Below are 18,276 nucleotides of genomic sequence, written 5' to 3'. Positions count from 1 at the left end.
TTTAAGACCTAAAGCTATTTAATAACACATTTAATAGACTATGGTGTAGTGTAAACATAACTTTTCATCTGCACTGGGAAACCAGAAACTTCATTCGGCTCATGTTAATGTGGTGGCCTGGAACTGAGGTCCGCCTGTATTTGACTTATTTTGGACAAAAACTCAAATGTGAAAATACTACAGCTGCCTTTAGAACCTGTGTTCACACTGCCTTGCTGGACTGTGTTTTCCTTTTGTTTCATTAACAGGAATTCACATGTTCTCACCATTCTTTTGGTTTTATTTTTTTCATTTAACACATGTATATGCAGTTTTCAGAGCTTCTTAAATACACAGAACTGGTATTTGCGCCAGCTATGTGTTGATGCAGTTAGATGTAGTTGACTCACTTTGATTATTTAATAGTGTTTCATTATATGAATATCACAGCTTATCCCTCTGTTTTAATGCTGTGGCAGTGTCCTTGAATGAGGTTTCTTTTTTTTTTTTTTTAAAGAAATTTAACTGTCTGCTGAAGTTTCTTTTTTTTTGTTTTTAGATTTTTATTTATTTATTTATTTAATTGACAGAGAGAGAGCGAGCGACACAGCGAGAGAGGGAACACAAGCAGGGGGAGTGGGAGAGGGAGAAGCAGGCTTCCTGCCGAGCGGGGAACCCGATGTGGGGCTCAATCCCAGGACCCTGGGATCGTGACCCGAGCCGAAGACAGTCACTTAACCAACTGAGCCACCCAGGCGCCCCTTGAATGAGGTTTCTTGTGACCATCTCTACGTAGAAGCAGAATTGCTGGGGTGTGCATTATAGGTTTAACTTTGGTCTAGAAAACTCCAAAGTATGGGGCGCCTGGGTGGCTCACTCGTTAAGCGTCTGCCTTCGGCTCAGGTCATGATCCCAGGGTCCTGGGATCGAGCCCCGCATCGGGCTCCCTATTCGACAGGAAGCCTGCTTCTCCCTCTCCCACTCCCCCTGCTTGTATTCCCTCTCTTGCTGTCTCTCTCTCTGTCAAATAAATAAAATCTTAAAAAAAAAAAAAACAAAAAAAAAACTCCAAAGTGGTGGTGCTGGCTTACCCTTTGAGCTTTGCGAGCTCTCATTTCTCTGCACTTGTCCCAACACATGCCCTGCTTTTTAAATTTGCTAACCTGGAGGGTGTGAATGGGATCTTGTTCTGAACTTACTTCTCATACTTCACCTAATGAGGCTAAATACAAATTTTTTTTTTTAAAGATTTTATTTATTGATTTGACAGACACAGCGAGAGCAGGAACACAAGCAGGGGGAGTGGGAGAGGGAGAAGCAGGCTTCCCACGGAGCAGGGAGCCCGATGTGGGGCTCGATCCCAGGACCCCAGAAACATGACCTGAGCTGAAGGCAGATGCTTAACGACTGAGCCACCCAGGCGCCCATAAATACAATTTTTTTTAAATTGTAATTCACCAAAAAAATGGTTACCAATGGTTACTAATGGCCATTTCATTCACTTCTTAAACTTTTTAGGTTTGTCAACAGCCCGAATGTGGACAGTGTAAAGCCTGTAAAGATATGGTTAAGTTTGGTGGTAGCGGACGGAGCAAACAGGCTTGCCAAGAGAGGAGGTAGGTTTGGCTGACGCCGTTCTTGTAGCAGAGGAAAATGCCAGCTGGTGGCAGATGAGCTTTGCACAGGACAGGTGGGCTGAGCTATCCAGAGCAGGCAGCCTTCCCTTCTAGCGTTGTCCCCGGTCTGTCCGCGTTATCTGACTAAAACATCCCCAGTAGGTTTTACTTTATTATAAAAGGGGATTTGCTTATAACAAGTGATTTTATAGGTGCCCCAACATGGCCATGAAGGAGGCAGATGACGATGAAGAAGTCGATGACAATATTCCAGAGATGCCATCACCCAAAAAAATGCATCAGGGGAAGAAAAAGAAACAGAACAAGAATCGGATCTCTTGGGTTGGAGACGCTGTCAAGGTAATCCTGGAGAAGCTGGTCTTCTTATTGTCATACCTCTGAGAAAAGAGTTGTCCCCTCTGTATCACTGCCAAACCGCTTCAGCAGCCTGAGCTCTGGAGTGGAGAGACCTGCTCGTTTGCCTATGAGAAGAGTAGGGCCCGTGGGAGAGGCCAAGGCCCTTGGCCATGCACCAGAAATGTTTTTTGTTTTTGTTGTGTGCCCAGACTCCTAACATTCCAAAGTGGGCATTTGACACTGTCCTGGGGGTGTCAGGCTGGTTCTCCTTCAAAGCTTGTTTCAAAGAGAGCCACCACTGCCCCCTCTGGCCTGGGCGTGGGTGTTTTTGCGACACTAGCAGATTGCCTCCCTGTCGTTCTGTGATTGGCTGTTGTCTATCTAAGGCACAACTTTTACCAAAGCTGGAGAGCTTTCCTTTCCTTTAGCACTGCTTCCTTGATGTCTGTAGGCCAAAGATCCGCTCTGTAGCGTGAGGCCTACCCGTGCCAGATACTGCTGTAGGCCTGGACATGGCTAAGCCTCTGTGCTATGGTGCTGATCCTCTAGGACAGGAGAATAGGCACATGGACTGTCCAGCGGATGCAGGGCTGGAGGGAGGTTGGGGCCTTGGAGGCTTCCTGAGGAGGCAGCCTCTGAGCTGAGACTCAGAAGGTTGGCGAGGAACCAGCCTCACAGAGATGTGGGGGAGAGGCAGGGCAGAGGCCCTCAGGGGGAAACTAGCTTTCCTGGTGGGAGAAGTAGGTCCTTGTGGCTGACAGGAGTTGGGGCTGGGATGTGGCCTTAGGACCTTGGTGCAAGGAGTTGGGACTGGTGCTGGTTAAAATCAAATGCTGGAATCTGCTTTGCTGCTGACACTGAAGGGCAGGGCTGATGAGGAGGGAAAGTGAGTGCTCTTCATGTAGATTTCCAGCTAAGTGAGGTAGATGTTTTCTGTAGTAGCCGGGTTGGTAGAGGCTCATGATTTAACAAAATTATTAGAAGTTAGGCTTTTATGCAAAGTAATAGGAACAGGTAGGTCAAGCAGAGACTGGACCTTCAAACCCATCCTCACCTGAAATGAAGCTCTTGTTTTCAGACTGATGGGAAGAAGAATTACTTTAAGAAGGTTTGCATCGACTCAGAAACCCTGGAAGTGGGGGACTGTGTCTCTGTTATTCCAGATGACTCCTCAAAACCGCTATATTTAGCAAGGTTTGTATCTTTTCCTTTGCTTGACTTCAGCACACATTCTCTTAGACAACTAGGAGATGCTTACATAAGGAGAGCAGTGGCGGCTCTTTGCTAGGCTAATTGCAAAAAGAGAACACAAGTTGCCCTAAGTAGATTCAGTCCAGATTTGCCAGTCAGGTGAGTGACTTTCTTCGGACTCCAGGGTCACTGCGCTGTGGGAGGACAGCAGCAATGGGCAGATGTTTCATGCCCACTGGTTCTGCGCCGGGACAGACACAGTCCTCGGAGCCACATCGGACCCCTTGGAGCTGTTCCTGGTGGATGAATGTGAGGACATGCAGCTTTCGTACATCCACAGCAAGGTGAAGGTCGTCTATAAAGCTCCGTCGGAGAACTGGGCCTTGGAGGTGAGTGCCCAGTGCCCCTCTCGTGCCCTTCCCTCCCTGAGTGGGGTCATGGCTGACACTGGGTCCTTGTGCTCACAGGGAGGCATGGATCCCGAGGCTCTGATAACGGAGGATGACGGAAAGACCTACTTCTACCAACTGTGGTATGATCAAGACTACGCGAGATTTGAGTCCCCTCCGAAAACCCAGCCAGCGGAGGAGAACAAGTACAAGTGAGTGCGGGCCGGCCACTGACGCTCATGTGCTGCTACCTGGCGGGGTTTTCCTCCCCCGCTCATCAAACACCAGCCCGACTTGGTCACAGTTGCTTTAAATGTATGGACAGCCCGGGCGTGGAGTTACCTTCACGAGAAGCTCTCCCATCCCGGAGCAGAATGTGTGTTTTTGTGTGCTTCTCAGCGTTTGTGCTACAGACCTTGCACGTTTCTTTGTGTTTCTTAGAGGTTTTCTTTCATAAGTGGTCCCTCTGATGCTGCTTTATTCTAACTGGTGAGTGACTGCTTTTAGGGAGGCTTTTTAAAATTTTCTCTGGGTGTTCAGTGCCCCGTGCCTTCCTTTGTAGCCTCTGTACCTCACCGTTTGAACTCAGCGTGGCACTGGCACCCCTCCAGCAGCAGTGAGGCTGATGGGGTGAGGGCTGGGAGGCTTGCCTTATGTGCTTCTGGGGTTTCTCCCGTCGGCCTGCTGCTGCCTTTTGACTTGATCTCCAGTGAAGGCCATTTCTAGCTCTCCTTTATGGGCTTATTGATGAGAAATAATGAATTTTACCAGCTAGCTTTTCAGCCTAAAGAGAGAATAGTAGGAGACTCCTTTGACATGGAGTTCTGCCTGAGCCACTCTGCATTTTTGCTTGTGGTGTATTCCTTACCGTATTCTACATTCTGTTTGTCTTAGGGGTTTTATTTTGTTTTGTCTTAGGGTTTTTATTTGTTTATTTATTTTTAAGATTTTATTTATTTGACAGAGAGAGAGACAGCGAGAGAAGGAATACAAGCAGGGGGAGTGGGAGAGGGAGAAGCGGGCTTCCCACCGAGCAGGGAGCCCGATGCAGGGCTCGGTCAGGACCCGAGCCGAGGGCAGATGCTTAACGACTGAGCCACCCAGGCGCCCCATCTTAGGGTTTTTATATCAAATACTTGAAAGTGGAATTGACTTGTCATTTTCTTGTGTTATATCTTTGGTCCCAAGTAAGTGTTTTCCAAAGTGTGAACATAAACTACAGGAAAGCTACTTCCTTCAAATATCTACAAATATTTTCTGTTGGTCATCAGAGTTTTTGGATTAGGCCACTGGTTGTCGTTGCTGCAGTCGCTACCAGCCAGCTCAGGGCCTTTTTTTTTTTCCTTCACTCCTTCAGGTTCTGTGTAAGTTGTGCCCGTCTGGCTGAAATGAGGCAAAAAGAAATTCCAAGGGTCCTGGACCAGCTTGAGGACCTGGACACCCGGGTTCTCTACAGCTCGGCCACCAAGAACGGCATTCAGTATCGAGTGGGTGATGGCGTGTACCTCCTCCCCGAGGCCTTCACGTTCAAGTGAGTGCCTGCTCTGCCCAGGTCAGGGCCATGAGCTCTGGACCAGTACAGGGTTGGCTTTGCGATGTCCCCCACCCTGGACCCCGAGGACTAGCTGCTGCCTGAACTGTCACTGTAGTATCTGGTGATCAGCAACGGCCACCTCTCCCGTGTAGAGTGCGGATAGTTCACTGCAGAGTGAAGCTGTAAGCCTGAAGGAAGTCCACGGATGCACTGGCTAAGGGGTCGCTAGTGCCCGTGGTGGGGCCCTGCCCAGCCATGAGGCTTTGGGGCGGAGACCATCTCCTCTCAGTCCCTGTCTGTTCCATGGGAGGATGGTCTCGCCTGCCCGGCTCTTAGGATGAAGTGAGTTGAACAGAGAGCACTTAGCCCAGTGCCTGGCCTAGAGTAAAGATTGAATGAACAGGAGTTGCAATCCCATTTACCAGGAAGTATCGAGACTCTTTGTATATCAGAGGTTTGGGGCTCTTCGGGGACAAATAAAGCTGAGGAATTTCCACACTTGATCCAGTCTTTGTTCTAAGAACTAGCGTGGGGTTGCGTTTACAACCAACACTTTCCGAATTTCTCCGTTTTCCGACTTGCAGTAGCATTTTCCTAAAGTCCCAGTTGGAACCCAGTCCCCACCCTCCGTTCGGTTACTGTGAATTACAGAACAGAGGGCAGGGGCCTTCCGGCCTCGGGCAGTTGGTGCATGTAGCCCCTTTAGCCCCGCTGTCCTTGGTGCATTGGAGAGGGTGCCCAAGGTGCTGTGTGCCCAGATGCTCACTGCAGAGCACAAGCGTCCACACCATGCTCAGAGGCCCCTCTGGAACCTGTCAGACTGAGGGGGTCTGGTGGGAAAGCACGGCAGCTGCCCTCCTCATGGCAGCCTTGAAAGTGTGCAGCCAAATCAGATGACCAGCTGTACCTCAGGAATAAGGCCAAATTCAGCTTGCCCAGACCACGAGTCTCCACCCTGGGCCTTTTGCAGCATCACCTCTTGGTCAGCACCTGTCAGGAGAGCACCCGTTAGGCCTTGGGGATAAGCCCACAAATGGGGAGGTTTCCTTGCCTGTGCTGTGTGTCCCTCGCGGTTCAACAGGGTACTTGACGGGTTGGGTCACTCGGAACTGAGCTGGTGGAACCGCTGCCTTCTCACAGTTGCCAGTCTGAGCCAAGGGAAAGCGTCCTGGAGGCTCTCCTGGCAGTTTAGTGTTCCTGCCTGGAAAGTGCTTGTGTTCTCACACTCACTGAGCAGAATGAGTCACATGCAAGGAAGTGCAGTCCTGCCTTGTGGCCGGGAGCTGGGCAGATCCAAACAGTGTCAGCCAGCAGCGCACAGATGGAGAAAGCTCGTTTTATTTTTTTAAAGATTTTATTTGAGAGCCCACATGAGTGGGTCGGGGGGGGGGTGGAGAGGGAGAAGCAGACTCCCCGCTGAGCAGGAAACCTGATGTGGGGTTCAGACCCCGGGATCATGACCTGAGCTGAAGGCAGATGCTTAACCCACTGAGCCACCCAGGTGCCCTGAGAATGCTCATTTTAAACTATGGGTGAGACTTCATATTTCTCTGTAAATCTTGGGGCACTTAGCTGCATTAGTTTATAGGGTGTTCGAATTAAGTAGTAGTTGTTACTGGCTGGTGAGGAAGGCTGAGGTAATTGCTTTTTTTTTAATTTTTTTAATTTATTTATTAGAGAGAGAGAGAATGAGAGATAGAGAGCACGAGAGGGAAGAGGGTCAGAGGGAGAAGCAGACTCCCTGCTGAGCAGGAAGCCCGATGTGGGACTCGATCCCGGGACTCCAGGATCATGACCTGAGCTGAAGGCAGTTGCCCAACTGACTGAGCCACCCAGGCACCCCCTGAGGTAATTGCTTTTTATGGTTTCATGTTCAGTTATGCATAATGCTTGCTTCTCTGCAGCATCAAGCTGTCCAGCCCTGTGAAACGCCCGCGGAAGGAGCCTGTGGACGAAGATTTATATCCAGAACACTACCGGAAATATTCTGATTACATCAAAGGTAGTAACCTGGATGCCCCTGAGCCATATCGAATTGGCCGAATAAAAGAAATCTTCTGTATCAAGAAGAGCAATGGCAGGCCCAACGAAACTGACATCAAGATCAGAATCAACAAATTCTACAGGTCGGTGAAGGCCTCTGCTCTTCCAGGAGGGCGCACTCTTCTAGAAGTCTGAAATGGGATTGTAACAGTGATATTTTAAGACTTTGGTAGAGATAGCTGTTTTTCTTTTTTTCTTTTCTTTTTTTTTTTTTTTAAGATTTTTATTTATTGAGAGAGAGAGAGAATGGTAGAGAGCATGAGAGAGGAAGGTCAGAGGGAGAAGCAGACTCCCTGCTGAGCAGGGAGCCCGATGCAGGACTCGATCCTGCGACTCCAGGATCATGACCTGAGCTGAAGGCAGTCGCTTAACCAACTGAGCCACGCAGGCGCCCGAGATAGCTGTTTTTCTAAGTGTTTGATTATCTGGTGGGTGCTGACAGTGACTTAATTATATTTCATAGCCTTGCTTTAGACCTTTGTTTTATTTTATTTTATTTTTTTAAAGATTTTATTTATTTGAGAGAACGAGTGAGCAGGGGCAGAGGGAGAGGGAGAAGCAGACTCCCCAGCAAGCAGGGAGCCCAATGTGGGGTTCAATCCCAGGACCCCGGGATCATGACCTGAGCCGAAGGCAGACGCTTAACCGACTTGAGTCACCCAGGCGCACCTAGACATTTTTAAAGTGACAGAGTTCTCTCCCCCAAAGAAATCCTTACGCAAAAGTCAAGTGTGTGACAAAGTCGGGGGGAATGTCCTGGGCTCTGCCGTCTATTTAGGATTGTCTGAGTTCTGCCCCCTCCTCCCTCCCCGCCCCATTCTCTCCTCCTGTTCTTCCCAGGTGCCCCTTCCTGTTTCTCGGGTTCCCCTCTGTCTGTCCTTTTCCCAAGTTCTTGGCTTCAATCAGTCTGCCTCTGGGATCCTAGTAACTCCTAGTGGTTAGGAGCTAACCAGAAAATAATCAGAAATGGGTATAAGGTTGTTTCACTTAACTAATGTGTATCAAAGACTTAAAGTCTTTGTAGTAATCGTTTGTATTAGCAGAAAGGGAGTGAGAGGTCTGGCTGGTACAGGCAAGAGCAGGAAGCCCTAGACGCCTAACGGGCAGCAGGCAGCTGTCCTCCGTGGGGAAGGAGCCAGCAGATCCCACGCTGAGTCCGTGGCGAGGAATCACTGTTGGTCGTGTCAGTGAAGGGAGATAGAAATCAGGTTGACCTAATGGGGTTGTGGTCTTTACCCGTTGATTTTCTGAGCACCCCCAGAAATGTGGTGCCGTTTAATTCTTTTGTCAGTTAACAGCAAAAGAGAATTGCTAACCAAGACGCTTCCATTTTCAGGCCAGAGAACACCCACAAGTCTACCCCAGCAAGTTACCACGCAGACATCAACCTGCTTTACTGGAGCGATGAGGAGGTGGTGGTGGACTTCAAGGCCGTGCAGGGCCGCTGTACTGTGGAGTATGGGGAGGACCTGCCTGGGTGCCTCCAGGACTTCTCTGCCGGGGGGCCAGACCGCTTCTACTTCCTTGAGGTGGTACCCTGCACTTACTGGAGGCGGGGGCTTCAGGTCAAAGTTCCAGCCTCCAAGAAAGTAGTGGAATTACCCAGAGTAATTCCACTGGAGTAATGAATCTGCGGTATTCAGGTTCTTCTGGAACTTAACACTTTCTTAAGCCAGAAGTAACATTTGAGAGTCCTTATGTACGTACAGTTTATTTGGAAACTACTAGGAGGCCTCTGCTAGCCCTATTAATGCCTTAATGTGAGTTACAGAAAGGTGCCCCTTTCCCTGGCGGACTCAGCCCTGCCTCTCAGTCCCTTCACCCAGAGTCTGTGGCCAGGTGAGGTCTGTACGGCTGAGCACTGATGACTGAGGAAGGATCTGGGAGTTTGTCACTTAAGTTAAGAGCTTTTAAATTGTTTGAGCGTGGCTCTTCCTGGGTTAGGTCATTTGAAGTTGATACACGCCTGTGTTTCCCTCATGTTTCACTGTGGATGGCCCAATTATCACTTTGTCTATTTTTAGAATGAGTAGTCCAGGTACTTAGAATAGCAGGAATTCCAGAGTTGGCCACAAAATATTTGTATCATAGAACTCCCCCCTCCCCTCCCGTTTCTACCATAATAAAATCGAAGTATTCTTATTGATGGCTAATGCTTATGGCCATAATTAGGGAGAAATTAAGTGGATCTTTATCAGATTAACTTAAATTGTCTTTGTAAGAAAAGGGACCAGTGTGTTTCCCTGCCAGACTGTTGTGGTTTTTCCTTCTTAGGCCTATAATGCCAAGAACAAAAGCTTTGAAGATCCTCCAAACCATGCCCGTAGCCCTGGAAATAAAGGGAAAGGGAAGGGTAAAGGTACGTCATTATTCCGCACGGTTCTCTTCAAGTCTGTCTTATGTAATTTGGGAACTGATGAATCATTTGGTATGAAAACACAGCTTCTGATATTGCATCATTCTCTGCTGTGAATTTAAAATGAGGGTTTAGGGAGAACAGGTTAGGGCTCTGACCTAACTTGTGGCCTGTCTCTTCCAGGGAAGGGCAGGGCAAAGTCTCAAACGTGTGAACCGAGTGAACCAGAGACAGAAATTAAACTGCCTAAGCTGCGGACCTTAGATGTGTTTTCTGGCTGTGGGGGGTTGTCGGAAGGATTCCACCAAGCAGGTAAATACCATGAGGGTTTCTCTGCATAACTAGTAAAACTGGGGGCGCCTGGGTGGCTCAGTCGTTAAGCGTCTGCCTTCGGCTCAGGTCATGATCCCAGAGTCCTGGGATCGAGCCCTGCATCGGGCTCCCTGCTCCTCGGCAAGCCTGCTTCTCCCTCTCCCACTCCCCCTGCTTGTGTTCCCTCTCTCGCTGTGTCTCTCTGTGTCAAATAAATAAAATCCTTAAAAAAAAAAAACAACTAGTTAAACTGGATCAGGCAGGTTCCACCTGGAAGACGTTTCTGGCTCCCGTCACAGTTCTGCCTCGAGTGTGATTCAAGGGGGTTCTTAGCACACATTTGTCCTTGTATGTCCCAGGCATCTCGGAAACACTGTGGGCCATCGAGATGTGGGACCCTGCGGCCCAGGCATTTCGGCTGAACAATCCTGGGTCCACGGTGTTCACGGAGGACTGCAACGTACTGCTGAAGCTGGTCATGGCCGGGGAGGCGACCAACTCCCGGGGTCAAAAGCTGCCTCAGAAGGGAGATGTGGAGATGCTGTGCGGTGGGCCGCCTTGCCAAGGGTTCAGTGGCATGAACCGCTTCAACTCTCGTACCTACTCCAAGTTCAAGAACTCCCTGGTGGTTTCCTTTCTCAGGTAAACGGAGTAGAAGCCCCTGTGTTCAGGGCTGCCTGAGGGTGGCTAGACAGCCAGCCCTGGGACTGCGACAGCACGTGTGCTGGCGGCGCACAGTCGCTGGGTTAGCTGGTGTGCCTACTGGAGGCCGTGTGTGCAGGTGAGGCGCCCAGCCTTTGCCTCCAGGGAGTTCACAGCTGGCTTTTGGCAGAGAGACTTGGAGAGTCACCGAGCGTAGCTTCCCAACGAGCAAACTTCGAGCATTCGGGTGTAGCCTCTGGTAGAGTAGGTCTTCATTTGGTGCGTGCGGATGACCCTCGTAGTCTCTGCCACCTCCCACAGCTACTGTGACTACTACCGGCCCCGCTACTTCCTGTTGGAGAATGTCCGGAATTTCGTTTCCTTCAAGCGCTCCATGGTCCTGAAGCTCACTCTCCGCTGCCTCGTCCGCATGGGCTATCAGTGCACCTTCGGCGTGTTGCAGGTGGGCAGACGGGTGTGGGCAGGGGAGGGGCTCGGTGGTCCCTGGACTGTGGCAGATGGTTTCTAACTGAAAATAAGAGTTGAACGGGACAGGCCTGTACTACAGTGACATGTGCCAGTGAGCGTGGGGGAGGTGGCGGCTGGGGCCTGCACCCACCTCTGCAAAGCTTGTAGCATCCAAGTCTGAGACCACAGAACCGGTGCACCAGTAAGTCTGCCTACCTCTTAGGGTTTTGAGAATCGAATCATCTGGTGCCTGAGGAGGGGCTGTGTGTTTCCACCCCCTTTCTCTTGAGAGGAAAGGATGGTGGCCAACTGCAGAGCTCTAGGTAGCAGATAGATCCCCATGCGGGGTAGGTGAAGCCAGAAGTGCAGAAGGATGGGGCGCCTGGGTGGCTCAGTCATTGGGTGTCTGCCTTTGGCTCAGGTCATGATCCCAGGGTCCTGGGATCAAGCCCCACATCGGGCTCCCTGCTCGGCAGGAAGCCTGCTTCTCCCTCTCCCCCTGCTTGTGTTCCTGCTTTTGCTTTCTCTCTGTCTCTGTCAAGTAAATAAATAATATTAAAAAAAAAAAAGTGCAGGAGGATGCACAGACTAAACCGTTACTGGTTAGCAAAAATATCTCTCAGGTGAATGTACCCAGGTAGAAACCTCAGGAGAAGGTGGAAGATCGTACTCCAGGGAGCGACTGGTAGCTCTGTCTGCATGGATAGAGACTTTGGGTGATTTGCTGGAACTAGGCTTGATCTGCAAAGCAGCTAGTCTGTATATACCTGTTCAGTAACTAATGGCATAACAAAAACTGAAGCAATGCTCAAATGGGAAGAAAGTCTGGCTGGAAGGTAGTGAGGTAGTGTCTGCGTGAGCGAGGTGCTGGGCTGCCACCCACCCCCACCCCCCAGGTCCAGCCTCCGTGGGTCTTGGGCTCACCCATCAAACCTTGTTGGCAGCACTTGGTGCTGCTGGGTAGGCGGCAGGGCTCCTTGGCTCTCTGCCCGCTCTTCTCCCCGAGCACTGAGATCAGGGGATCCCACGTAGAGCTCTCGAAAGAGCTGGCTGGACTTGCCAGCACGGTTTACTCCCACCTTCTCCAGGGACTAGTGGCCATCGCGTGGGATCTTTTATCTTTCGTGTGGTCCCACTTCTGTTAGGAGTAAACCTGCTGAGTTAATTAGGGGCTAGCTGGAGGTGCCCGCCTAACTGTGGGTGCCTGGCCCGCTCCACAGGCTGGTCAGTACGGCGTGGCCCAGACGCGGAGGCGGGCCATCATCCTGGCCGCGGCCCCTGGAGAGAAGCTTCCCCTGTTCCCAGAGCCACTGCACGTGTTTGCGCCGCGGGCCTGCCAGCTGAGTGTCGTGGTGGATGACAAGAAGTTCGTCAGCAACATCACCAGGTGGGAGCCCCTCCTTTGCCCCGCTGTGTTTCCTGGGAGGTTTGGTGTCGGTGGGTCTCTCGTGAGGCCAGAGCTGAGGAGAACATGTTAGAGCAGGCAGCATGGCGCGGGCCTGCCGCACAAGTGCTTTACCTCCTCTGGTCTTGCTCTGACCTCTAGGTGAGGGCTGCACGCAGGGCAGCCGCTGGACCCGGTCGTGGCTGTGAGCAGAGCCCGTAGGGCAGCTTGTCTTTGTACACAGGGTCTAAGAAGGATGCCGCTCTCATGACCTTGGGCGGCCCTTTGACTTCTGAGCTAGGTTGTCCTCCCTGGGCGGGGGGGGTCGCAGGGCCAGCTGTCAGGATGTGGCACCTGTGACATGAGGAACTGTCGTGGCCTGGGTCCCCAGAGTTGTCAGCAGTCTGCTGTGCTGTTGCAGGTTAAGCTCGGGCCCGTTCCGAACCATCACTGTGCGGGACACCATGTCTGACCTCCCTGAGGTCCGGAATGGAGCTTCGGCACTGGAGATCTTGTACAATGGGGAGCCTCAGTCCTGGTTCCAGAGGCAGCTCCGGGGCTCACAGTACCAGCCCATCCTCAGGGACCACATCTGTAAGGTAACAGTGCCTTGCCAGAGCAGGGCCAGCCTGGTCGGACCAGTGGCCTCATGAGAATGGAACGTGTGGTTGGAGCCCAGCCAGGGCTTGGGGTGGGAGGCAGGATCTGAGCCTGGCCCCTTCCCAGCTCAGCTTAAATCAGCATCCTCTCAGCTGGCTCCCGCCCTCACCTCCTGGCCTCCTGCTTTTCTTCTTGCCACTACCATCCGTGCCCCCCTGCAGCAGCACACGGTCACAGAGCGTCTGAGCTGCTGCTCTTCCTGAACAGGTGTCTGGCCACTGCCTCTCTGACCAACCTTGTCTCTTCTGCCCATGTTCTGTGTGTTCTCCTAGATACACCAAACCCAGCTCTTGCTCTAGCTGGTTCTCTGATCCTGCGGGGCTCTGCTCACCTGTCACCACCTCAGAGAAGCCCTCTCAGCTTGCCCTTCACCCACTCTCCCACATGCTATTCCATGTCCCTGCTCTGCTACCTCCATGGCAGGTGCAGTCCCCAGGTTGTCGATTTGGGCTACCGTTTGTCTCTCACAATGGGATGTAAACCCCCTGGGGGTTCCCGTTTCCGGTGCTGAGAATGGTGGTGCCCAGCCTACCATGGGTGCTTAAATGCTCCCTGATTGAAGTGACAGACAGTGGGCGCTGCTGTGCATTTTCAGGACATGAGTGCATTGGTGGCCGCCCGCATGCGGCACATCCCTCTGGCCCCTGGCTCAGACTGGCGTGACCTGCCGAATATCGAGGTGCGACTCTCTGATGGCACCATGGCCAGGAAGCTGCGCTACACGTACCATGATAAGAAGAACGGCTGCAGCAGCACTGGGGCCCTCCGCGGGGTCTGCTCCTGTGTGGAAGGTGGGGACCCTGCCGGTGCCCTGGGTGGGGCTTCCCTTGGGTTTACCTTGAACCACCCGCCCCAGCCCCTTCAGCTTCTGATCACCTGCAGCAGTACAGGGGGCTCCCAGCGGGAGATACTGGGGGCCGCCGCTCATGGACCTGCGGCCCCGGGCAAGGCACAGACCCGCCGAACCTGGATGGCCCTGCTGTAAATAGATGGCTGAGAGCATGAAGTCATAAAAGCTTTGTCTTCGGCTGGGGACTCTTGGCTGCTCTGTCCCTCCCGTTCCATAACCACAGTCTCATCGCAGCCCTCTCTTCTAGCGGGCAAAGCCTGTGACTCTGCGGCTAGACAGTTCAACACGCTCATCCCCTGGTGCTTGCCCCACACCGGAAACAGGCACAACCACTGGGCCGGCCTCTACGGACGGCTGGAGTGGGATGGCTTCTTCAGCACCACCGTCACCAACCCTGAGCCCATGGGCAAGCAGGTAGGTCTGAGGGCTGGGGTCGTGCCTGGGAAGGGACAGAGGCATGGGCTCAGCAGGTGGGGCCGGCCCATGAGAGGCTAGCCTCCTGCCTCTGTGCTGACGGAGACCGACTCAGCCATTGAGGCCTAGGCTAGAGTTTTCCTGTGGGGCAGCTTCCCTCCTCCTGTCCCAAAGGGCAGGTGGGCCCAGTTTCGTTCCCCTTCCCCACCTCCCCTTTCGCCCCCAGGGCCGTGTCCTGCACCCCGAGCAGCACCGCGTCGTGAGTGTGCGGGAGTGCGCTCGCTCCCAGGGCTTCCCGGACACCTACCGGCTGTTTGGCAACATCCTAGATAAGCACCGACAGGTCAGTGGGGAGCTGAACCCGGCCTGCTTTTCCTCTGTCCTCGAGGACGGGCCGAACGGGGTCTGACACAGAGTGGCCCTGATGGGAGAGGGGCCGCTCTGTGTGACCAGGGAGAAGCAGTACTCACATGGTCACTTCTGAGGGGACGCTGAGCACCCTGAGTTTGTTGGCCGATCGGCCTCAGTGTCCCCAGGAAGGAGGGACCCTGTCCCTAGGGCCCAGGGTGCTCACAAGTCAGGCTGTCGTTAAGCACATCGGTTGCTATTTACAGCTCTGAGGCAGCTTTAGCCCAAAGGAAAGTTCCAGGGCACTGAACCTCAGTGAAGGAGCAGAGTAAATGTGCATCGGTTAAAACTCACAGTTGCTAAGGGTGGGAATGAACCAACAATCCCTTGGGTGTTGAGTTGGCTGTTTCTTTTTTTTAAGATTTTATTTATTTATTTGACAGAGAGAGAGGCAGGAGAGAGGGAACACAAGCAGGGGGAGAGGGAGAGGGAGAAGCGGGCTCCCCGCGGAGCAGGGAACCCAGTGCAGGGCTCGATCCCAGGATCCTGAGATCATGACCTGAGCCAAAGGCAGATGCTTAACGACTGAGCCACCCAGGCGCCCGAGTTGGCTGTTTCTTAAATGTATTTCCGTCCAGTGGGGGAGGGGGGGAAACGTATTTCCGTCTAAGTAATGCCTGCACATGGCTCACAAAGCCAACAGTGCCTGGGCTTATAGCAGAAACCTCCTGCCTCCTGCCTCCCCCCGCCCCGAAGTCCTGTTCTCTAGAAACAACCCCTCTTAGCCGGAAGTGAAGCATGGTGACATCCATGTCTGGATCTGAGCTTTTCTAAAGCCCTTTAAAAGCCCTTCTTCTGTGGGTGGGTCTTGACATGGGGTTTGGGGTGTGAAGATGAGCTGGTTGGAGGGTCCCAGAGCCATCACGGTGGCCAGGCTTTGCAGGCCCATGTGAGCAGGAGACCTGGGCCTTTGCGCCCTCATCATCGTTCTGAGAAGAGGCTGGTGCTGACCCCAGCCATGCCACACCGGGCATCTCCCTCCTTCCCTCCTGCAGGTGGGGAATGCTGTGCCGCCGCCCCTGGCCAAAGCCATTGGCTTGGAGATCAAGCGCTGTATGTTGGCCAAAGCTCGAGAGAGTGCCTCAGGTACAGTGGGGGCAGTGGGCGTGCGGTTAGCTCGGGGCCCTTTCCTCAGGCCTGCCCTGTGGCCTGGCTCAGACGCTAGCCAGGGCAGCTGGGGAATCTCTAGGGAACACCTGGGAGCAGTCTCACTGAATATTCATCCCGAGCCCCTGCAGGTGCTTGTTTGGTGGGCCATTAACGTCGACACCTGGCTGTTAACACGGCTCTTTATTTTAGCCTGTTTGTTACACTTGTCTGTTGCTTAGTGTAAGGTCATATGTGTGCTCTGCAGTGACTTGACCTTTTATTTCTCTTTAGTTAAAACCAAGGAGGAGGAAACTACGAAGGACTAGTTTTGCCCTCCCGTCGCCCTTGTTTCTGGCACCAGGGATCCCCAACATGCACTGATGTTGTATTTTTAACATGTCGGTCTGTCAGTTCAAATGTGTCGTTCACGGTGTTTGTGGCCTTGGCTGACATGAAGCTGTTCTGTGAGGTTTGCTTATCAACTAATGACTTAGTGATCAAACTGTGCAGTACTTTGTGCATTCTGGATTTTAAAAGTTTTTTATTATGCGTTATATCAAATCTACCACTGTATGAGTGGAAATTAAGACTTTATGTAGTTTTTATATGTTGTAATATTTCTTCAAATAAATCTCTCCTATAAATCACCCTGACTGGTGGCTTGTGATTTCTGAGGGACTTCCAGCTGACTCTCAGCTGGGTCTGGATGAGCGTGGGCTCCTCAGAGCTGAAGGTGACTCCATGGAGGTGTCTAAAGTTAGATCACTCGATGGGGCACCTGGGTGGCTCAGTTGGTTGGGCGACTGCCTTCGGCTCAGGTCATGATCCTGGAGTCCCGGGATCGAGACCCGCATCGGGCTCCCTGCTCAGCGGGGAGTCTGCTTCTCCCTCTGACCCTCCCCCCTCTCATGCTCTCTCTCTATCTCATTCTGTCTCTCAAATAAATAAATAAAATCTTAATTAAAAAAAAACTAAAGTTAGATCACTCGAAGTGTGCCATGGACGTGCTTGGGGTGGGGGTTAACTTGCGACAGGTCTGTCCAAGGAGACGCAAGTGGAATTTGTTAGTGTGGCTTCCAGGAGGAAGGCTGGAAGGCTTCTTTTAAAGCCTCCTTTAAAACCTTTTAAAGGAGCAGTCTTCGTTGGCCTTCCCCAGTGTAGCCCTTCTTTGCTCTAGAGTGGACTGGGATGCCTGGTGGTACAGCAGCCATCTTGTGACCATGAGGGTAGAAGCCCTGTGTAGTGGATAGTGAAGAAAGAGGAGTCGCTCGGAGCCGTGGCCTGGTACCCACAGACAAGCTAAATCTTTTAGGTAGGCTTCCTGGGCGTTCAGCCTAATTCAGTCCTACTGAATTCAAAGACATACCTTTTCTTTGGTTTGTCTTTGTAAAGGATTTGCTATAAAATGCCAACAAAGCAGAAGCAAAGAAGTGTTAGTCACCAGCACACACGACACAGGACCACTCGTGGGATAAGGAACACCCGTCCTACCACCTCTACTGGTAAATGACGCCCTTGGTGGCCCTTTGGCTGTCGCTTTCCCCTCAGGGAGTCACAGGTGTCTTAGTCCTAAGAGTGGAAGACTAAACCTAGTTCAAACGTAAAACTTAAAACTACCTTCCTACTAAGGGGCTAGATGTTTCCTCCTGTTTTAAAGAGCGCCACACTGAACGTCGTTGTACACGGGTTTCCATCTCCTTCAGGGAAATACTTGGGGGCTCCTGGATCATTGAGTGTAAATGTTTTCTGTTTCTACTTCAGAACATTGACCGACCAACCCCGTTAGGGGTCTTAACGCTGCTCCCACCAACAGTATGAACTTTCCTTTAGCGTACTCTGGCTTTTGCTGTTTTAATCCTCATCAATGGCCTAGAGAGACCCTTGTTAGCATTTTAAGGAGCGATTGAACATCTTCAGGTGTCCGATGGCCCCTGGAAGTTGTTCCTTGTCTCTGATGCTGCGGGACTTGGTCCTTGCTGGTTGCCGTTTGGGCATTAGATTTTTCCCCCTTGCTTGTTACTTGGATCTTGAGTCATCCTATCTTTGCCATATAGGAATCTTATTTTTAGGGGTTAGATTTACATTTGCCTGCTTTTCTGTTATTCAGAGCCTAAGTGTAAAGGTCCTCCCTACCCCCCAGATCCGAAACTAGTGCTTTCTTCCCTATTTCTTTGACCCCTCCTTTTTAACATTGCTTCTGTAAGGATGAAAATAAACACCTCAACTTACTTATTGACTGGGTAACAAATGCACCCGGGGAACACAACAGCTTGATGTGGTGCCTGGTAAAGTTCTCCCATCAGATTTTATTTCCTGGTTATACCTTCTGTTTGCCACCCCCCCTTTTTTTTTAAGCTAAAAATTCACTTAGAAAGTATATTGTGAAGGGGCACCTGGGTGGCTCTGTTGGTTAAGCATCTGACTCTTGATCTTGGCTCAGGTCATGATCTCAGGGTCCTGGGATTAAGCCCCCCTTCTGGCTCCGCACTCAGTGGGGAGTCTGCTTCAAGATTCTTTCTCCCTCTGTCCCCCTCTTAAAGTCTTTTGTGAGTAGAGTGAGGAGTATGTTAAATCTTTTTTTTTT

At 51.6% G+C, this 18,276-nt stretch overlaps 1 protein-coding gene across 4 annotated transcripts in view; it reads left to right on the top strand.

The window, feature by feature from the left end:
* Window positions 1-16,345, top strand: part of DNMT1 (DNA methyltransferase 1) — a 45,149-nt gene extending 28,804 nt beyond the window's left edge. For all 4 annotated transcript variants that reach the window (XM_025863197.2, XM_025863196.2, XM_025863198.2 and 1 more), the window contains 19 exons: window positions 1,498-1,595; window positions 1,808-1,955; window positions 3,031-3,146; window positions 3,328-3,532; window positions 3,611-3,744; window positions 4,890-5,063; window positions 6,971-7,192; window positions 8,446-8,638; window positions 9,384-9,468; window positions 9,649-9,777; window positions 10,137-10,419; window positions 10,741-10,882; window positions 12,108-12,274; window positions 12,693-12,870; window positions 13,527-13,722; window positions 14,029-14,195; window positions 14,422-14,538; window positions 15,599-15,689; window positions 15,984-16,345. In XM_025863197.2, the coding sequence (XP_025718982.1) occupies window positions 1,498-1,595; window positions 1,808-1,955; window positions 3,031-3,146; window positions 3,328-3,532; window positions 3,611-3,744; window positions 4,890-5,063; window positions 6,971-7,192; window positions 8,446-8,638; window positions 9,384-9,468; window positions 9,649-9,777; window positions 10,137-10,419; window positions 10,741-10,882; window positions 12,108-12,274; window positions 12,693-12,870; window positions 13,527-13,722; window positions 14,029-14,195; window positions 14,422-14,538; window positions 15,599-15,689; window positions 15,984-16,018 (2,880 nt within the window). In that variant the 3' untranslated portion in view covers window positions 16,019-16,345. The remainder of the gene's footprint in view (window positions 1-1,497; window positions 1,596-1,807; window positions 1,956-3,030; window positions 3,147-3,327; window positions 3,533-3,610; window positions 3,745-4,889; window positions 5,064-6,970; window positions 7,193-8,445; window positions 8,639-9,383; window positions 9,469-9,648; window positions 9,778-10,136; window positions 10,420-10,740; window positions 10,883-12,107; window positions 12,275-12,692; window positions 12,871-13,526; window positions 13,723-14,028; window positions 14,196-14,421; window positions 14,539-15,598; window positions 15,690-15,983) is intronic.
* The last annotated feature ends 1,931 nt before the right edge of the window (window positions 16,346-18,276 follow it).

The sequence above is a fragment of the Callorhinus ursinus genome, unplaced genomic scaffold, assembly GCF_003265705.2.
Source record: "Callorhinus ursinus isolate GAN/ISIS: 27379988/994484 unplaced genomic scaffold, GSC_fseal_2.0 scaffold82, whole genome shotgun sequence".
Classification (NCBI taxonomy): domain Eukaryota; kingdom Metazoa; phylum Chordata; class Mammalia; order Carnivora; family Otariidae; genus Callorhinus; species Callorhinus ursinus.
This window is presented reverse-complemented; position numbering and strand designations above follow the sequence as displayed.